The sequence below is a fragment of the Stomoxys calcitrans genome, chromosome 5 (genome assembly GCF_963082655.1).
Source record: "Stomoxys calcitrans chromosome 5, idStoCalc2.1, whole genome shotgun sequence".
NCBI classification, from domain to species: Eukaryota; Metazoa; Arthropoda; class Insecta; order Diptera; family Muscidae; genus Stomoxys; species Stomoxys calcitrans.
In genome coordinates this window covers 155391698-155407988 of record NC_081556.1, presented here as the reverse complement: position 1 = coordinate 155407988, position 16291 = coordinate 155391698, and the positions used below count along the sequence as shown (strand labels likewise).

The following is a 16291-nucleotide window of genomic DNA, read 5'->3' as shown; positions in this document are numbered from 1 at the left end:
ATACATTAAAACGGGTTCCAGGAATCTCACTCCTAAGAATTTTGAGAAATTTTTTCGTTTGATTTTCGGAATATAAAAAATTTCCGACTTTTGACAAGCCAATTTTCCCCCAAAACATGACGGGAAAAATTGTTGTTATCTTTCAGTAGTCTACTTTACTCCAACCCAATTTTCATTACGATACCTCTTTCCTCACTGGAGCTAGAATTTTTCTAAGGCAGCTCTAGTCTTAGGTATTTTTTGTCGTTAATGCGGGTCAGCAGCAAGAGCCGGTGCTGTTGTCCAGCGTTCGAAACCATTAATACAACTAACAAAAGATATTTGCACTGCGTTAGCAATCAGTGTAAAATTCAGCTCTGACTTTATGACCAAATGTCACCGCTGATGTGGCTGTTCCTGCACACAATAGCTACCACAATTTTCAAAAAAAAAAAATTGAGGTATCTTTACCAATTTCACAGTAACAAGAATTTTGGCAATTTTCGATTTTGAATAAATGTGGGCTGGGTGGGTGATTGACCTGAACAAAATAAACAATTGATATTTTTCCCAACTATAAGCCATTTTTCACTTCATTCGATGAATTGCGGATACAGAATGAGAAATATTTAAAATTTTTTGTTCTTTTTATTAAAAACAAAAAACTAATTAGTATTTAAGTGGAGAGTGTACAACAATATAGATCTCATTGGTTAATTTTAGTTTATAAATTTTTTTTTGCGTGAGCACTACTTAGTTGACGATAAAATCAAAGGCAAGCGTTTCAAATGTGATTGCCTTTTGTTTTATTGCTGCCCTTGTTAAACGAAGTACAGCGACCCAAAAAATTATTCGTACACCCTTTACGAATAATTTGAAAGCTAACAAAGGACACAATTTTTGCTATTTTTTGCAACTTTGCTCTTTGGGATCATATGATACACAGTGGACAATTGGTCTCCAATCATAAGAACGCTGGAAGACCCAAAACGTTATTTCATCGCGAGGAGCGTAATGTAAAATTCCTCAAAAAAATTTAACGTCGAATATCCTCGAAAGCAGAAAAAATACTGTAGACCTCAAGTGGAGTTTTTTATTCGATTCGAATTTTTGAGCATAATCCACAAAAAAAAGGAAAAATAGGAAATCGGACCATAAATGAAGATTTGGCAGCCTAAACAATTTATCGCCGCTTAATTAAGGGATCTGAAAAGAGGAGTCCAGACCACCCAGAACCTTTAAATTTTGGATTTGAACTCTGTGATACTAATGTTCTAATCATTCCAAATCTCAAAGCGCTATCTCTATCCGCTCTCAAAAATTTTTTTTGATATTTTTTTTTAACCTTTGGTCTCCAAGGTACATTAATAAACCCGTTTCTTTTCGGGAAGGTATAATATAGCGACGAATTAAAATTCAATTTATTTGGACATGATGGACCTACTAAAGTATGGAGAAATGTCAGTACTACTATGCAAGAAAATAACCTTATTCCAACTGTAAAGCATGGTGGGGAAATGAAATGGTTTGGGGATGTATAGCTGCATCTAGAGTAGGCTTGATGACATTTATGATTGACAAAATTGACAAGCAAATGTATTTGAACATTCTCAAAAATAATTTGCATACCGGTGTGAGAAAACTTGAATTAGACTTGTCAAACTTTTTGTTTCAACAATGCAACGATCCCAAGCACACGTCATATCTTGTGCGTGAATGGTTGTTATATAACTGTAAGCAGTTAAAAACGCCTACTCAATCCCCGGACCTTAACCCCATTGAGCATATCATGGAGCTAATAGAAAGAAGAATTCGAAAACATAACATTTCATCAAAGGAATCCCTTAGAACCGCCTTTAGGACTGAGTGGGACTAGATTTCTGCAAATGACACATCCACCCTTGTGAAAAGTATGCACCGTCGTTTAGAGGCCGTTATCAAAGCTAAAGGAGGCCCAAAAAAATATTAAACTTTACTTTTATTGATTTTTGTCTTCATACATATTTAAAATATGTTGATGTTCGAATAATTTTTTCCATTATATTTGGTCTTTATTGTTTTTTGTTACTTTTTATTCATAAAAATTGAGAAATGTATAATTTTTTTTTTTTTTGTTTTTTTGCTTTATAATATAAGGTACACTTTACTCTTACCAGAAAAATTTGAAATTGTTTCTTTATGTTATCTATTGCATTTTTCGAACATGTTTGAATTTGAAAGCTGTGGGTGTACGAATAATTTTTTGAGTCACTGTATATGGTTTCAACCAAAGTTTACCAGGAAGTTGGCATATTAGCAAAGGGACACAATTATCGGCGCCGTCTGTGTAAAGTAAATAATGACAAAAATGTTTTTATATTGAAATAAATCGTAATGGATACCAACATTAGCATTTCATGTTTAATATCTTGAAGTATTGATCCAAATGAAGAGGTAGTTTTGTGTATCTGTCTTTTTATATAAGCCTAATTTTTATATGGATAATTAATATTCCAACACGATATTACATACATAAAGGGTGATTTTTTTGAGGTTAGGATTTTCATGCATTAGTATTTGACAGATCACGTGGGATTTCAGACATGGTGTCAAAGAGAAAGATGCTCAGTATGCTTTGACATTTCATCATGAATAGACTTACTAACGAGCAACGCTTGCAAATCATTGAATTTTATTACCAAAATCAGTGTTCGGTTCGAAATGTGTTCAAATTTTGACAAATTTTGTTCAGCGATGAGGCTCATTTCTGGTTGAATGGCTACGTAAATAAGCAAAATTGCCGCATTTGGAGTGAAGAGCAACCAGAAGCCGTTCAAGAACTGCCCATGCATCCCGAAAAATGCACTGTTTGGTGTGGTTTGTACGCTGGTGGAATCATTGGACCGTATTTTTTCAAAGATGCTGTTGGACGCAACGTTACGGTGAATGAACACATTTCGAACCGAACACTGATTTTGGTAATAAAATTCAATGATTTGCAAGCGTTGCTCGTTAGTAAGTCTATTCATGATGAAATGTCAAAGCATACTGAGCATCTTTCTCTTTGACACCATGTCTGAAATCCCACGTGATCTGTCAAATACTAATGCATGAAAATCCTAACCTCAAAAAAATCACCCTTTATAAACCTCATATTATGTTTACAATGTTCTCCATATTCGTATGTATTCTTCCATTTATATTTTCATATCGGGGATTTTTTTGTTTTGCACTCTTCAAATTCACACCATATATTAATAATTTTTAAAAAAAATTTTACATTCTCCATCGTTAGAAGAAATTTGTTTGACGTTCAAACGTTCATGCAATTTTGAATGTATGCTGGCCCCACTAATGCCTATGGTTGTCTCAATCTCACGATAGGCCACATGACGATCTTGCAATATCAGTTGGCGCACAACATCAATGATTTTGGAAGACCTTCACGAAATTCGCCTTGGAGTGAACAACGACCTCGTTTGAATTCACCATACCATCGATAAACACTGGTCCTTGATGGAGCTTCATCGCAAAAAATTAAATTAAGTTCATCAATGCACCGTTGTTGAGTTAATCCACATCGAAAGTTGTCAAAAATAATCGCAGGAAAATGTTCATGATTTAATTTCATTCTTTGGGCGAGATGAAGATTTTATGTTACTGTAAACAACACAAATAGCGCTCGTATGTCAAAACGTTCTGAGTACGTATAACCTCAAAATTGTCAATTGACAGATTGCAACAAAGGGGTTGTCCGATCCCGAAATATAAAAGGCAACCCGTATGACTTTTAACATTCATGGTAAGTATTGTCCAAATTGGTCAATAACCTGATATAGTTTCTTTATAAGCCGATCTTCCGATTAGTCTTCAACGGCCCTTAAATGCTTCAATTTTCCCGATTTAGCAGAAATCTGATACGCCAAGTACACATATCCCCTTCCACTCAGTTTATTTGTGTACATTTTAAGTAGAATTTATATTGGGAGGTTCCCAAGATTCGCCCGGCCGAATATCTTCGAATATCAAAATAACGCCTCTTATTGGAAACCTCTATAAATCGCAATCATTTTTGGAAACCCCTATCATTATTGGAATCGCAATCACACTGTTACGCTCCATCACGAATGACTTTCTTTTTAGATAAACTCAGAAGCAAATGCCTTTGGTCGCTTGTAAACAATAGGTTAGTTTTATTAACCTAATAGCGGATTCTCTCGCTTTTTTTGTATGGAGAACCATACTTACTAAGCGGCTTACTATGTATGCCAGTCTACTTTTTGCAGCTTACAAATGATATTGTTGATAATCGTGTAAAGTAGAAAACATTTCGTGTCATCATTCAATCTAACTAACAATGACTAAAAGAAAAAGAAGGCATCATAATTGTTGAATGATTAAATCATCTAGAATGTAAAAATTCCTTAGAATTTTAATTTAAAATCAAAATTATGAACTTCAAGAAACATTTATTTACAATTAAAATCACATATTTTTTGTTTTGTTGATATATTGTTTCTGATGAGTGTTAGCGTTGGTCAATGCTTAAATACAAAGCATTTAGCGAGTTCACCAGATCTCTAAATAAAACAGACCCAATATAATGAGCTGACAACAAAATAAATATCATTTAGCTGTTATTTCAAGTATGACAGAACTTGCAATGACAGACTTAACTGGGTAACATTTCGTATTAGCTACCCTGTACATACAAAGCTTTCATATAACACGTTCTACCGGTTGGTCTTGTTGAGCTTCTAGAGGGCGTAATTGATTAGGAGTTGGGGGAAATTTTGAACGTAGTATTTTGTCATGACTTGACGCCCATAAAGATTCCATTAAGGAACAGGGCAAAACTGTTCCAGTCATGACAATTTCGGTCCATAATTTGATATAGTTCCTATAAACACTTATCTTTCTTATTTGGAAAATGTTATTCAAAAAATTGTCAAATACGATCCATTAGGGCGGATATATAAGATTCGGCCCGGCCGATGCTTAGGCTTGCTCACCTATAGGAGCTAGACGAGGATCGCCACCTCCACATACAGACATGTGGCTATCCCGGCACCGCATAGCTATAAGCATCACACAGGCTGCAACATTGAGGTCCGATCTGTGTGGTGTTCATTGCTGTCACGAGAAGCTTAGCTGTGAGCTACCAGGTGCTTCGTACGGAGTAGCTGTAACAGCAGTCGCGGACAATCAGCGGTATTGAACCGGAACCAGCTTGCTCACCTACAGGAGCTTGAAGAGGATCGCCACCTCCACATGAAAATAAGGCTACAATAAAAAATTTTACACACATTTTTTTCTCATCTCTCATATTTGTGCACTATTGTTTCTTGTTAGTGTAGGTCGGTTAGGATTATAGATCTGTCGAAAGAGATGTCTAGTGATCTCCTGCAATCAGTCATAATTCAGATAGGGCCATCTTCATTCACCGTACAAATCATTAATCTATAAATCTGTTCTGCTAAAACCTAGGAGAGATGCCATAACTTATGATGGGAATAAAAGACTCCTAGTGCTAAGCGGATATACACCGATAACAGGGGAATGATATTTTTTTATTTATAACTTACGGCACTAATACCCACTGGCGGTAAATAATCGTTAATATACGCAAAAAAATTAACACGTTAGCGAAATTTTTACGAGAAACGAAGTACTTTTATTACGAAGCTATTATAATTATGTAACGTTTCGCTTCAGCATATGAAACGTTAGCCATTTTTGAATGTAGCTGTCTTTGTTTATTGTAAACCCCTAAGCAACGTCGCCTACCGCAAAAGTGCCGAATAGACATAACTCTTTGAATGGTTTGCGCTGAGGTGTTATATGAAAAATTTCATGCTCCTAGGTGGTCCTGGCGCCTCTTGGCAGTGCCCTAAAAATTGTTCGGGCTGCCAAGTCTTCCGATTTCCAAAATTCTTGATAGTGCTCAAAAATCCCTACAAGCCCGCTTAAGGTCTACAATATCTCTACTGGTTTCGGGGATATTGGATTTATAATTTTTTAAATTTTGGCCAAGATTGGCTTCGTATTTGTCGATTTACGATGCATTACCTGGATTAGAACTACAATCATGCTTATATATTGCGGGGGGAATTGACAGCGTGTGTATGGCATGTAGGGTAGGCGACGAGAAGGGGCATTGAACGGAAAAAGATAAGGGATTGTGTGAAGGGGTCAACGTAGGGCAGAGGTTAGCAAGACCGCCAATGACGCTGAACCCCTGGCTTCGAATCCTGACGAGGAATTCAGAAAAAATTGTAAGTGTTGGTTATCCCCTCCTGGCGAAGTTTGTGAGCAACTATGCCGCTTCAAAAAATGGTATGAAAACCATGTAAAAACTTCTCCCCAAAAGAGGTGTTACACTGCGGCAAGCCGCACAGTTGACCTTGAAAGTATCGTTTAAATCAACGAATAGGCCGATCTTCATAAAATTCGGCAAATAGGACTTCTAGGTAGATATATATATATATATATATATATATATATATATATATATATATATAACCCCTAAAACCCCTAAATGTAAACCAAAGAAATGCCATTGCACCATGGATAAATGGGAATCTCTTGAAATTGATTGACTATAAGAATCGATTATTGAAATTAAGAAGGAAATGTCGCAATAATGACAGTATAAATAGCCAATTGAAAAGAATCAGTAAAGTTATTAGAAATTCGTCAAGAAATTCAATGAATAATTACTATATAAATAATCTGGCTGACATCAAAAATAATCCAAAGAAAACATGGCGCTTTTTAAATGAAACTCTGGGAAGGAATATTAAAACACAGCTATCTTTTAAAGATGATGATGGTAATATCATAACGAATGATAGGAAGAAGGCCGAGTTATGTAACACTTTCTTTCTTAAGTCTGTTATAAATCTAAAAAATATGATACCGATGTACCCAGGAGACAGTTGCAATTCATTGGGAACCCTATGTTACAACCAAAACCATCTTGATTTACATTTTACCACACAAAGTGAAATAGAAAGTGAAATCTCAGCGCTTAAATTAAATAAAAGTTGTGGTCATGATAATTTGCCGCACAACGTACTCAAAGTTTGCAGTAGCAATGTCAATCATTATTTGCTGAACATTTTTAACAGCATGATAGCGACATCAACTTACCCACAAAGCCTTAAGATACATAAGGTAATACCCATTCCTAAGGGTAGAAATTCAACAGTTATTGAAAATTTAAGACCTATTTCTGTGTTGCCATCTATAAATATTATATATGAACGAATTATTCATCGGCAAATGGCTGCATTCTTAGAAACGAACCGAATACTTACTGATTGTCAATATGGTTTTCGCAGAGGATGTGGAACTGACGAAGCTGTTATTAATGTACAAAACTATATATGCAAAATGTTGGATAAAGGTCACAATGGCGTAGTAGGCATCTTCTTTGATTTATCTAAAGCTTTTGATATGATTGATCACAACATTTTATTAAAGAAGCTGGAATTTTATGGCATTCGCGGTAGTGTACTACGGCTTTTCAAATCTTATCTGGTGAATCGAAAACAATTTGTGCAAATGGGGGACAGTAAAAGCCAACTGGCTTCTATTGAACATGGTGTACCGCAAGGCAGTGTACTAGGCCCGTTGCTGTTTTTAATCTATGTTAATGACCTATGCAATTTGGAGCTAAAAGGACGGCTATTTATGTATGCGGATGACATATGTCTTTTTTATCCGTACAAGTCCACGACCGTGGTTAAAACTTATATGGAACGAGATTCTGCATTAATTTTTGAGTATATGCGACTGAACAAATTGTTTATAAATAGAAAGAAAACTAAATTAATCAGATTTAAACCATACCCTGGCCATAATATGGACTTTAGCATCACTGTGGATGGAGAAACTATAAACGAAGTGAATGTTGTCAAATATTTGGGCATATATATGCAGTCAAACCTTAACTGGAATCATCACATAAATCAGCTAAAGTTGAAAATATCTCCAGCACTTGGATTGTTGTATAAGTTCAAATACAAGTTCGACGAAAGAACCAAATATCTAATTTATCAAACATTAATACAGAGCCATCTTAACTATTTGGCTGTGGTCTATGCATACAGGAACACAGGCGAGTTAAAATCATTGCAAAGGCTTCAAAACAAAGCTCTGAAAACTGTTGCAAACTTACCATTACTTTATCCCACCGTTTCATTATACGACAATGTTTTTCCAACTATTTTGCCAATTCATGGAATTTATAAGTTGCAGCTTCTTCTGTACGTATATAAATGCATTCACCACATAGGGCACCACACAATTGAATTTAATCTAAACCAAGTTTCATTCAACACCCGCAACAATCAACAGCTGAGAGTAGCATTGTGCCGCACAGAGACCACAAAACAGAGAGTAGAATATTCTGGCAGTCATGAGTTTAATGATATACCGAGCGATATAAAGTCTAACCCAATTTCAATTTTTAAAAGATTGCTAAGGAATTACCTTAAAACACAAACTGAAACACTTTTGTAAATTAAATTAATTTTCTTCTAATAAGATCATTAACCTTTAACATCGTTTAATTTATTACTGATCAAACATTGTATTAAAATAATTGAATTTTGTTATTTTGCCAACTAGCCTCTATTATGCCTAATGGCGCTGAGGCGTTTATAAAAACTAATTGTAAGTTTTATAACGTATAAGTAAAAAATAAAAAAAAAAAAAAAAAAAAAAAAAATATATATATATATATATATATATATATATATATATATATTTTTTTTTTTTTTTTTTTTTTTTTTTTTTGAGGTATTTCCTTTCAATGCAGATTTTGGCTTTACCTTGAAGAAGATATGTAGTGAATTTCAAGTTTAACGCCGGAAACAGATAGGTTTAAAGTTTCAAGGTCATTGTTTTTCCGAAAAGTCGTACAAAAATTATACGAAATGATGTTAGTTTGAAAACCACAAAAAACAGTAAGATAGTGTTCATGAAGCTACAGTAACTAGGTTGCAAATTACAAATTATGCCCATGAACATGAACACTTAGGAACAGGGGTTAACTTCTCACATATCAATGAGTGCAGTCCGATTCTAGTTTAAGCTCAGGATAAGTGGTCTCCTTTTTAAAGCCGAGTCCGAACGGAGGTTAGAATGCACAAGCCGTTTGCTGGTCCATCGAGGCATGCCGTAGGGTAAAATCCCCACAACATAATCTATGGTTACAACCCTACAGCAAATTCGTATTGAAGCAACTGACAGTAATATAAAAATTTCGTCCTTTTTCCTGCGGGCAAGAAAGGAAAATACCATATTTAATATAATTCGTTCATATTAACAAATAGACCCTTTCCTATACCAACCCTCCAACTAAACATTTATATTGTTTCATAATTCATCAACAGCGATGCCTTATGTTTCCATTTTCCACTTTTTTTTGGTAACAAGCCAACATGTGCCACAGAAATGATTCATTTATGTCCATATTTGTTAATATCTTGACCCTACCAGCATTTATCACAAAAAGACTCGTGGGGCTGCTGCTGCGAACAACGACACAATCTCAAGGCAGGGTGAATGTGAATGTGAATCAATCGTAGACGACAACATTAGGGATATAGGATGATGACAGACAAATGGCCGAAATGAAAAGGTTTAAAGATTTCAGTAAAAATTTCTTTAAAAAGCTCTCTGAGGAAAATAAAAACAAAATAACTAGAACGCCCCTATAATAATGTCAAGGAGATTAAACTGCTCTAATGAAATGCCATAAGACCGCCTTTCTTATTGGAAAACTTAAAAGTCACGATGATCATAATTTTAAAATTGTCCTTTGTTCATAGTAAAGAATAAAAAGCGATGAGTTTTGTTAATATTATTACTACTGACCCATGGGTAAAAGATGATGGTGATGAAATGATGACTACAAACTTTACATTTCTTGCCATAGGCATATCCTACAGCATGACTCAGAGTTTTAGTGAAACTTCAACTTCTGTTCAGGAGGGGAAACAATTATCCCTACTTAGTATTTTCTTACTATTCTCATATTCATATGCCAACTCAGTTGGAAACATCCGACATTATATAGAGAAACTTTTCGATAGTACTCACCAATAGCAGGAGACATATGAACAATCAGCAATTTTGGGAAATAATAGATCCGTGTTCATTTTGACAATCCAATGTTACCAAGTGATGTCAGTGGCCGGTCAAAGTCGTATTGATGATTCTGGTGTTTAAATTTATTGCTGGAGGCTTTATGCCTGTACTATGCTGATACACGTTTTGCTAAAGGATTTGTTTTTCTTTTGCTACATGAACGCAGTGGCACAGTTTTGAATGAGTTTAATTTTTTTGTTTTTTTGAAAATTAATACACCAACGTAAATTAAAGTGTGGGTAGATAACCCATAAAATAGGCACGTTTTTACTTCTTTTGTTTCTTCTTCTATGAATTGCAACAAGGGCACAAAATTTGCACAGTATGATGGTTTACTTTATTTCTGAATTTTTAAACGCCTAAAACTATGCATCAAAAATTATTAAAAATTATTCCCTGAAAATTGCAATGATATTTGATATTGAACAACATTAATTAAGGTTGTTCCGAACGTCTGTCTGCTTGTCTTAGGACCCTTAACTGGATGCAGTAGTAAAGGAAGAGAATGGACAGGGAAGAAATAACAACAACAAACTTAACAACGTTGATGTAGATGTTGGTTGGAATGTCCTATCTCTTGATACGTGGCCGCGTGTATAAGAATGTTCGTCTTGTTTTTAGTGTGTTGACGAATTTGGAAACTTCAGAGACAGCACAAGAGACACATTGCTGTTATAGTTGTTGCTATTCCTATTCGACGAAGAGTTTTGAGCTTTTCGGTGTGCGAATTGTGAATTGTTGTCGTCGTCGCTTGGCTCGTTCTAATTTTTCATGTTCATTTTGATAGGGTGGGGGACAAACAGACAGACAGACAGATAGAAAAAAAACACACACACACACAACTTATCCGTTCCAATGACTGACTGACTATATGATTCTTGTTGTTTTGCGCTTCTTAAGAATAAGTCGAGATTTCTCGAAGGAAATTTTCATTTATCTCGCGTTCGTCTCGTTCGTTTATCAAATGCAATATGTTTCGAGGCTTGCTTTTGCTATTAGGCGAACCTTAAAGGCACCATTTGTTTGGTTTTGGTCTACACGAACAAAAGTCCTTTTTATTTTTTCTGGAGTAGGCTGAGTAAGGATGATGGACAGAGCGTGCGAGCGAGAGAGAGAGAGAGAGAGACAGAGAGCGAAAGGACAACGTTGAGCTGTCGAGGATTTTTATCGGTTCGAAATTATTTATTATTTTTGTGGTATTTTGGAATTTTTGTTTTGTGTTGCTGATGCTTTTTGCTTTTTCTGTTGTTTCTTCGCTGCCTCACTGGCTGCTTGCTGGATATCCTTTTTCACTTACAATTTGGTTTTCTTCGTTTCGTGAATTTTTTATGTTTTTATGCCTTTTTTCTGTATGCGTATGCGTATGCTGGTACTGGTGCTGTGCCGTTGGTGTTAGAGTAGAGAATCAACATCATCATCATCAGCAGCAGGAGCAGGAATAGCAGCGACAGCAGCACTTATAGTTAACTCTGGTTAGTTAAGTTTTAGTTGGGCTTCTTTTGTTTTTTTCCACTTTCCTGTGCGCGCGTGTGTGTGACTGTGTTCTAAGGGGGGATTTATGAATGCAACGTTTTGCTAATTGTTGCGAGAGGACCTCCGAACGCGTTCCCGGTTCTACATCAACTCAACTAGAACTTTTTGCTTGTCCGCAATTTAAGGAATTGTTGTGAATTGTATGTAGCACATTGAGTAAGGCAATGATTTGCGTGAGAGTAAAACGAGTGTGTGTGGCTGTGAGTGAGCTCCCCGAGTCTCGTGTGCTGTCTCGCTTGGTAGGTCGGTTGTGGATGGTTGGTCGGATATCATGGTTATTTTTCTCCGTGTAACTTTGACATTTTCATAAAATTTCTAATTTAAAAAAATATATAAAAGAAGTATGCGTTTTATAAGAAAACATTTTTTTAACCTTCATCAGTTTATAATTAAAGATTTCTTATATCCTCCCTTTAAGTGTGTCATCAGCAAATAAAACGCACTAGGATGGGGTCCATGCTAAATGGTTGGATGAATAATTTCCTCAAATGCATGTCTGCGAATATAAAAAGGATTTTATGTTAATTACTCAGATATATGTAATTGCTTCATGTAGAGCAGAGTATTACGGCTGCCTCGAATACAAGCAAAAAAAAAGAAGGTCATCATTTCAGTCAGACATTTGTTGTTGTTTGGAAAAGGCCTATTTGTTTGAATATCGTCTTTTATCGAGTGAGTGCCCTCTCACATTGGGGTATTAAATTTAAAGCAGAGTTGTATTTTTTTTTTCTTTAATTCAAAAAAAGTGTAAAAAGCGTTTCATGACGTAAAGGGTGGTCGCTTTCAAATCTAAATATTCTTAAAGATTTGTAATTGCAACGGCCGTAGGAGGGACTTTTATGACTATCCTTTGCTTTGGTTAGCATTTTTAACTCTTGAGGGAGATGAAATTAAAAAGGACTTCAATTTATTTTCGTTACCTTAAATTAAAAGGGGACGTTTTGTAAAATGAAGCTATGGTGGAGGTCTATACAAAACAAGTATCTCTCAAGAGCACACTATGAAGGAACAGACGTGTAGATTTGCTTTATATCTATTCAAGTTAAGCTCACTTTAAAGGGGCAAGATTGACTGGCATACTTTGGTCTACTTTTGTCGTTCTCACTTCATTGAAAAAATAAGGCAGCTAAAAAAAATTTAACCCATCTGGTTGGTAACAGATTGAAACGACAAGCTGATACGTTTCGCATCAGGTAATGAACAGCTAAGACAACAGCCTATCGGCATCTACTGTCTTTTTGGGTTTCGTATGTTTTGACTTTATTTAATACGCAAAACCAAAACTCACAAGAGCCAAACTTAAAGTCTGATCTGGCTTACATTCACTCCTCTCCTGTTGCATTCTTTTCTTGAGGAAAATTAGAGAGTTTAACGAATCCTGGATCTCTTCCGCGCCAGAGTAAGGCATTGGCACAAACCCTGTAGAAGTCCACTCAATGCAGGACCTTGGAAGACTTGCAACCCACATCATTATCAAACGCCTCCTTGACGCAGTCACAGTAAACGTCTACCAAAAAGTCTCTGCCGACTTCTAACAATGATACTGGGTTGGTGTTGTTGTAACAGTGTGTTGTACACTGAGGCGGCAGCCCTTGTCGATAAAGGACTCCATCGGGTCAATCCGGTATGTATAAATGGCTGTCATGAGATTATGATCCTGGGTGGTACCATTATGTAGACCTGGCATAGTGGCAATCCGATAGGGAAGCTGCCCAACCACCGCGAGATTTTCCCAAAAGATTAAAACTTTAAACATACAAAGGTGCACTACTCCACATTTCTCAATAAAAACTCCTGGCCAGAGTTGAGTTACTGCTCACGCACCCAGAATTGTAGAAAAATTGAATTGTAGGTGAAAAGTTGTAATTGTTTCCGATGTCTGCAAAATGGGCAGATTCCGCTACTCAAGCCTAGCAAGGACTGAAGTAAAGTGAAAATGTACCTACCCTAACACTTCATGCCTACATAGTATGGGACATAAAGGGTTACGTTCGCAATGCCTTGAAATATTGATCTGCGACTCCATAAAGTATATATATTCTTGATCTTCTTGACAGTCCATTCGTCTGTCGAAATCACGCTGACGGCGGAATGAATATCCGCTTGAAATTTTGAACAGATACTTGTTGTTGTAGCAGTGTGTTGTACACTGAGGCTTGAACTCTTGCCGATGAGATCTCCATGGGGCCAATCCGGTACGTGCAATCGGCTGCCATGGGATTAAACTTGTAATTAATGTAGGTTGTTATTGTTGTTGTTTTAGCCATAGTTGCTTGTGTAGGTGGCCATTATCGTCAAGCTCCTATAGATGAGCAAGCTCCTTCCGGTCCATAAGACCGATCACCGCGGAAACGTGACAGCCGTTGTTTATTTAAAGGCATCAATAATTTTCCTTATCATATCGAGCATCATAGACACTCAGTATATAAGCAAAAGACGGTGCCGCCCGGCCTCTCACTGAGAAACTCCAATCGATACTGCTGATTATCCGTGACAGCAATTACAGTACTTCGTATGAAGCATTCAACTATCCGGATCCTGTGGACGCGCCCGGTAGCTTCTAGCTAAGCTTCTTGTGATAACGAAGGACACCACACAGATCGTAGCTCAATACTTGCTTGAGTTCCTATGGTGCTCGATATGACAAGGCGAGTTATTGACGCCTTAAAATAATCAATGACTATCATGTTACCGCGGCGATTGGTCTTATAGACCATAACAAGCTTGCTCATCTATAAGAGCTGAACGAGGATCGCCACCTCCACATGCAAATGTGGCACAAACCTGGTCTATTCTTGCAATTTTGTCACTTAAGGTGGTGTGTTGGGCGACCAGAGCAATCTTGCAGTAAGTCGATTGGGATTGGCTGGAAAGATGAATAGGGGATTTGTAGTCCCAAGGTACAAACAGAACGTTCATCATGTACGTTGGCATCAATCCAAGATGAGTAGGAATTGTGTTGGCTGCATATACCGTAACGTTTTTGAACCAGAACAATTTAGTATACCGAAGGAAGTTAATTTTCTCAGAAGCTATGGGCGGCGGATAAGCTAAAAGAAAATCGATCCCTAGCTTTTCGCTGCTCCCGAAACCATATTCTCAAGGATGACATTCCGACTCACCTGAAACGCTGTCTGACCTAGAGGTCAGTCCTAAAGCACTTCATGCAAGTTACGCTGCTAAATCTGGATATTTAAAACCAACTTAGCTTACGATCAAAATTGAACAGAATGCATTGTTCAAGTATCTTTTGGGTCAAAAATACGAATATAATGTAACTATACGATCAGCATCTGATAATTGCTCTACAGTCAGTATTTTTGTAATTAAACTTAATTAACACCGTTTAGATTGGAATAGTTATGTAATTATGTGTACGTAATATCTATGCTGGGTAAGATTCAAGGTGATCTCAATATCATAGCCAAACTGTGAATGTTCAGTTTTCGAATCCTCCTAAAGAGAATGAAATATTGTATTATTTTTTTACTGCAAAATTTCAAGCATAATTATAACTTTATTATTAATTGTCATTTGTTAAGAAGTACCATTGGCGCCCAAACCATTTGTTAAATGAATGAAACATTTTTACCAATTCTCTTTTGCAGTAAACATAAAGTCTATCTTGCCACTTACATTATAGTATAGGCTAGTTTTAAAATACTTCACTGCTGCGGATTTGAATCTTTATTCATCTTCTTGAAGGAATGTCTGCTCTCATACTCGGCGGTTTGATTTTCCATGTGTGCGTTGGAGAAAAATACTCTCTACTCTATTACCCAGTCTCTTTGTAAATCTCTCCCACACTGCTGTGTCATCCTTTATTACTCTCCTTTGGGTCCTGCGTAGAAGAAATTCCTGTTCGTAGATGTTGTATGTCAACATGCGTTCTATGTCCCTGCTGTTGCTCTCCTTATGGTTCATGTTGTTGCTGCTTTCTGTGGCCATAAATGTAAACAAAACAATAAATTTCGTATGTCTCCAGCTTCTTGTTGCTTTTACAAAAACACTTCGTTATCCTAACCCCCATCATCCAAAGAGAAAAATAAGCTATTTTACTGCAACTAGTCTTGACATTTTGAAAAATAGTGGTGGTTTGTTGCGAGTTGATGCACAATCACCATTCAAAAAAGTAAACTCGAAGGTACTATGTAGGCTAGGTCAAACAATTAATAAAATTCACCAATTAACGACAGATTTTATTAACACACTTATTTCTTCAAACAATTTAAGAGTATTTTTTAGTGTGAAAATGGCAGTTGGATATTTTGCAATAAGAAAAAGCGGGATAAACAAAAGTCAGCTGTTACCGCATGATGTCCAAGACAGAGATGGGAGTTATGTTTTTTTCGCGCATAAGACCGATACGCACTTCAAACGAAATGTTCGTTGCCATAAGAAATGCATTGACATCTATAGGTTTAATATACCCAATAAGCGGATTTTCTCGCTTATAGCCTAGTATTGACTTTATTCCCATCGAAAATGTCTAGTTAATCATTGCGAAATCCGATGGTATATATTCTTTGTCAGAATACGAACAAAAGTCAAACAACAACACACAACAAAGACAACAGTATTGTAGTAGAGTTTTTTCGGTCAACTTCGTAAGTATTTAATTACATTTACAATTAAAATTGTT

The 16291-nt window shown here is 36.2% G+C and overlaps 1 protein-coding gene across 3 annotated transcripts in view; it reads right to left on the bottom strand.

The window, feature by feature from the left end:
• Nucleotides 1–15914, bottom strand: part of LOC106096128 (protein N-terminal glutamine amidohydrolase) — an 84284-nt gene extending 68370 nt beyond the window's left edge. Inside the window, exons 1-2 of one of the 3 annotated variants that reach the window (XM_013263712.2) lie at nucleotides 15833–15914; nucleotides 10069–10481 (exon numbers count right to left, since the gene is read on the bottom strand). In XM_013263712.2, coding sequence (XP_013119166.1) covers nucleotides 10069–10127 — 59 coding nt within the window. In that variant the 5' untranslated portion in view covers nucleotides 10128–10481; nucleotides 15833–15914. Of the gene's footprint in view, nucleotides 1–10068; nucleotides 10482–10954; nucleotides 11965–15832 lie in introns of those variants that run through there. The other 2 variants (XM_013263711.2, XM_059370383.1) reach the window with 2 other exon arrangements.
• Nucleotides 15915–16291: the final 377 nt, after the last annotated feature.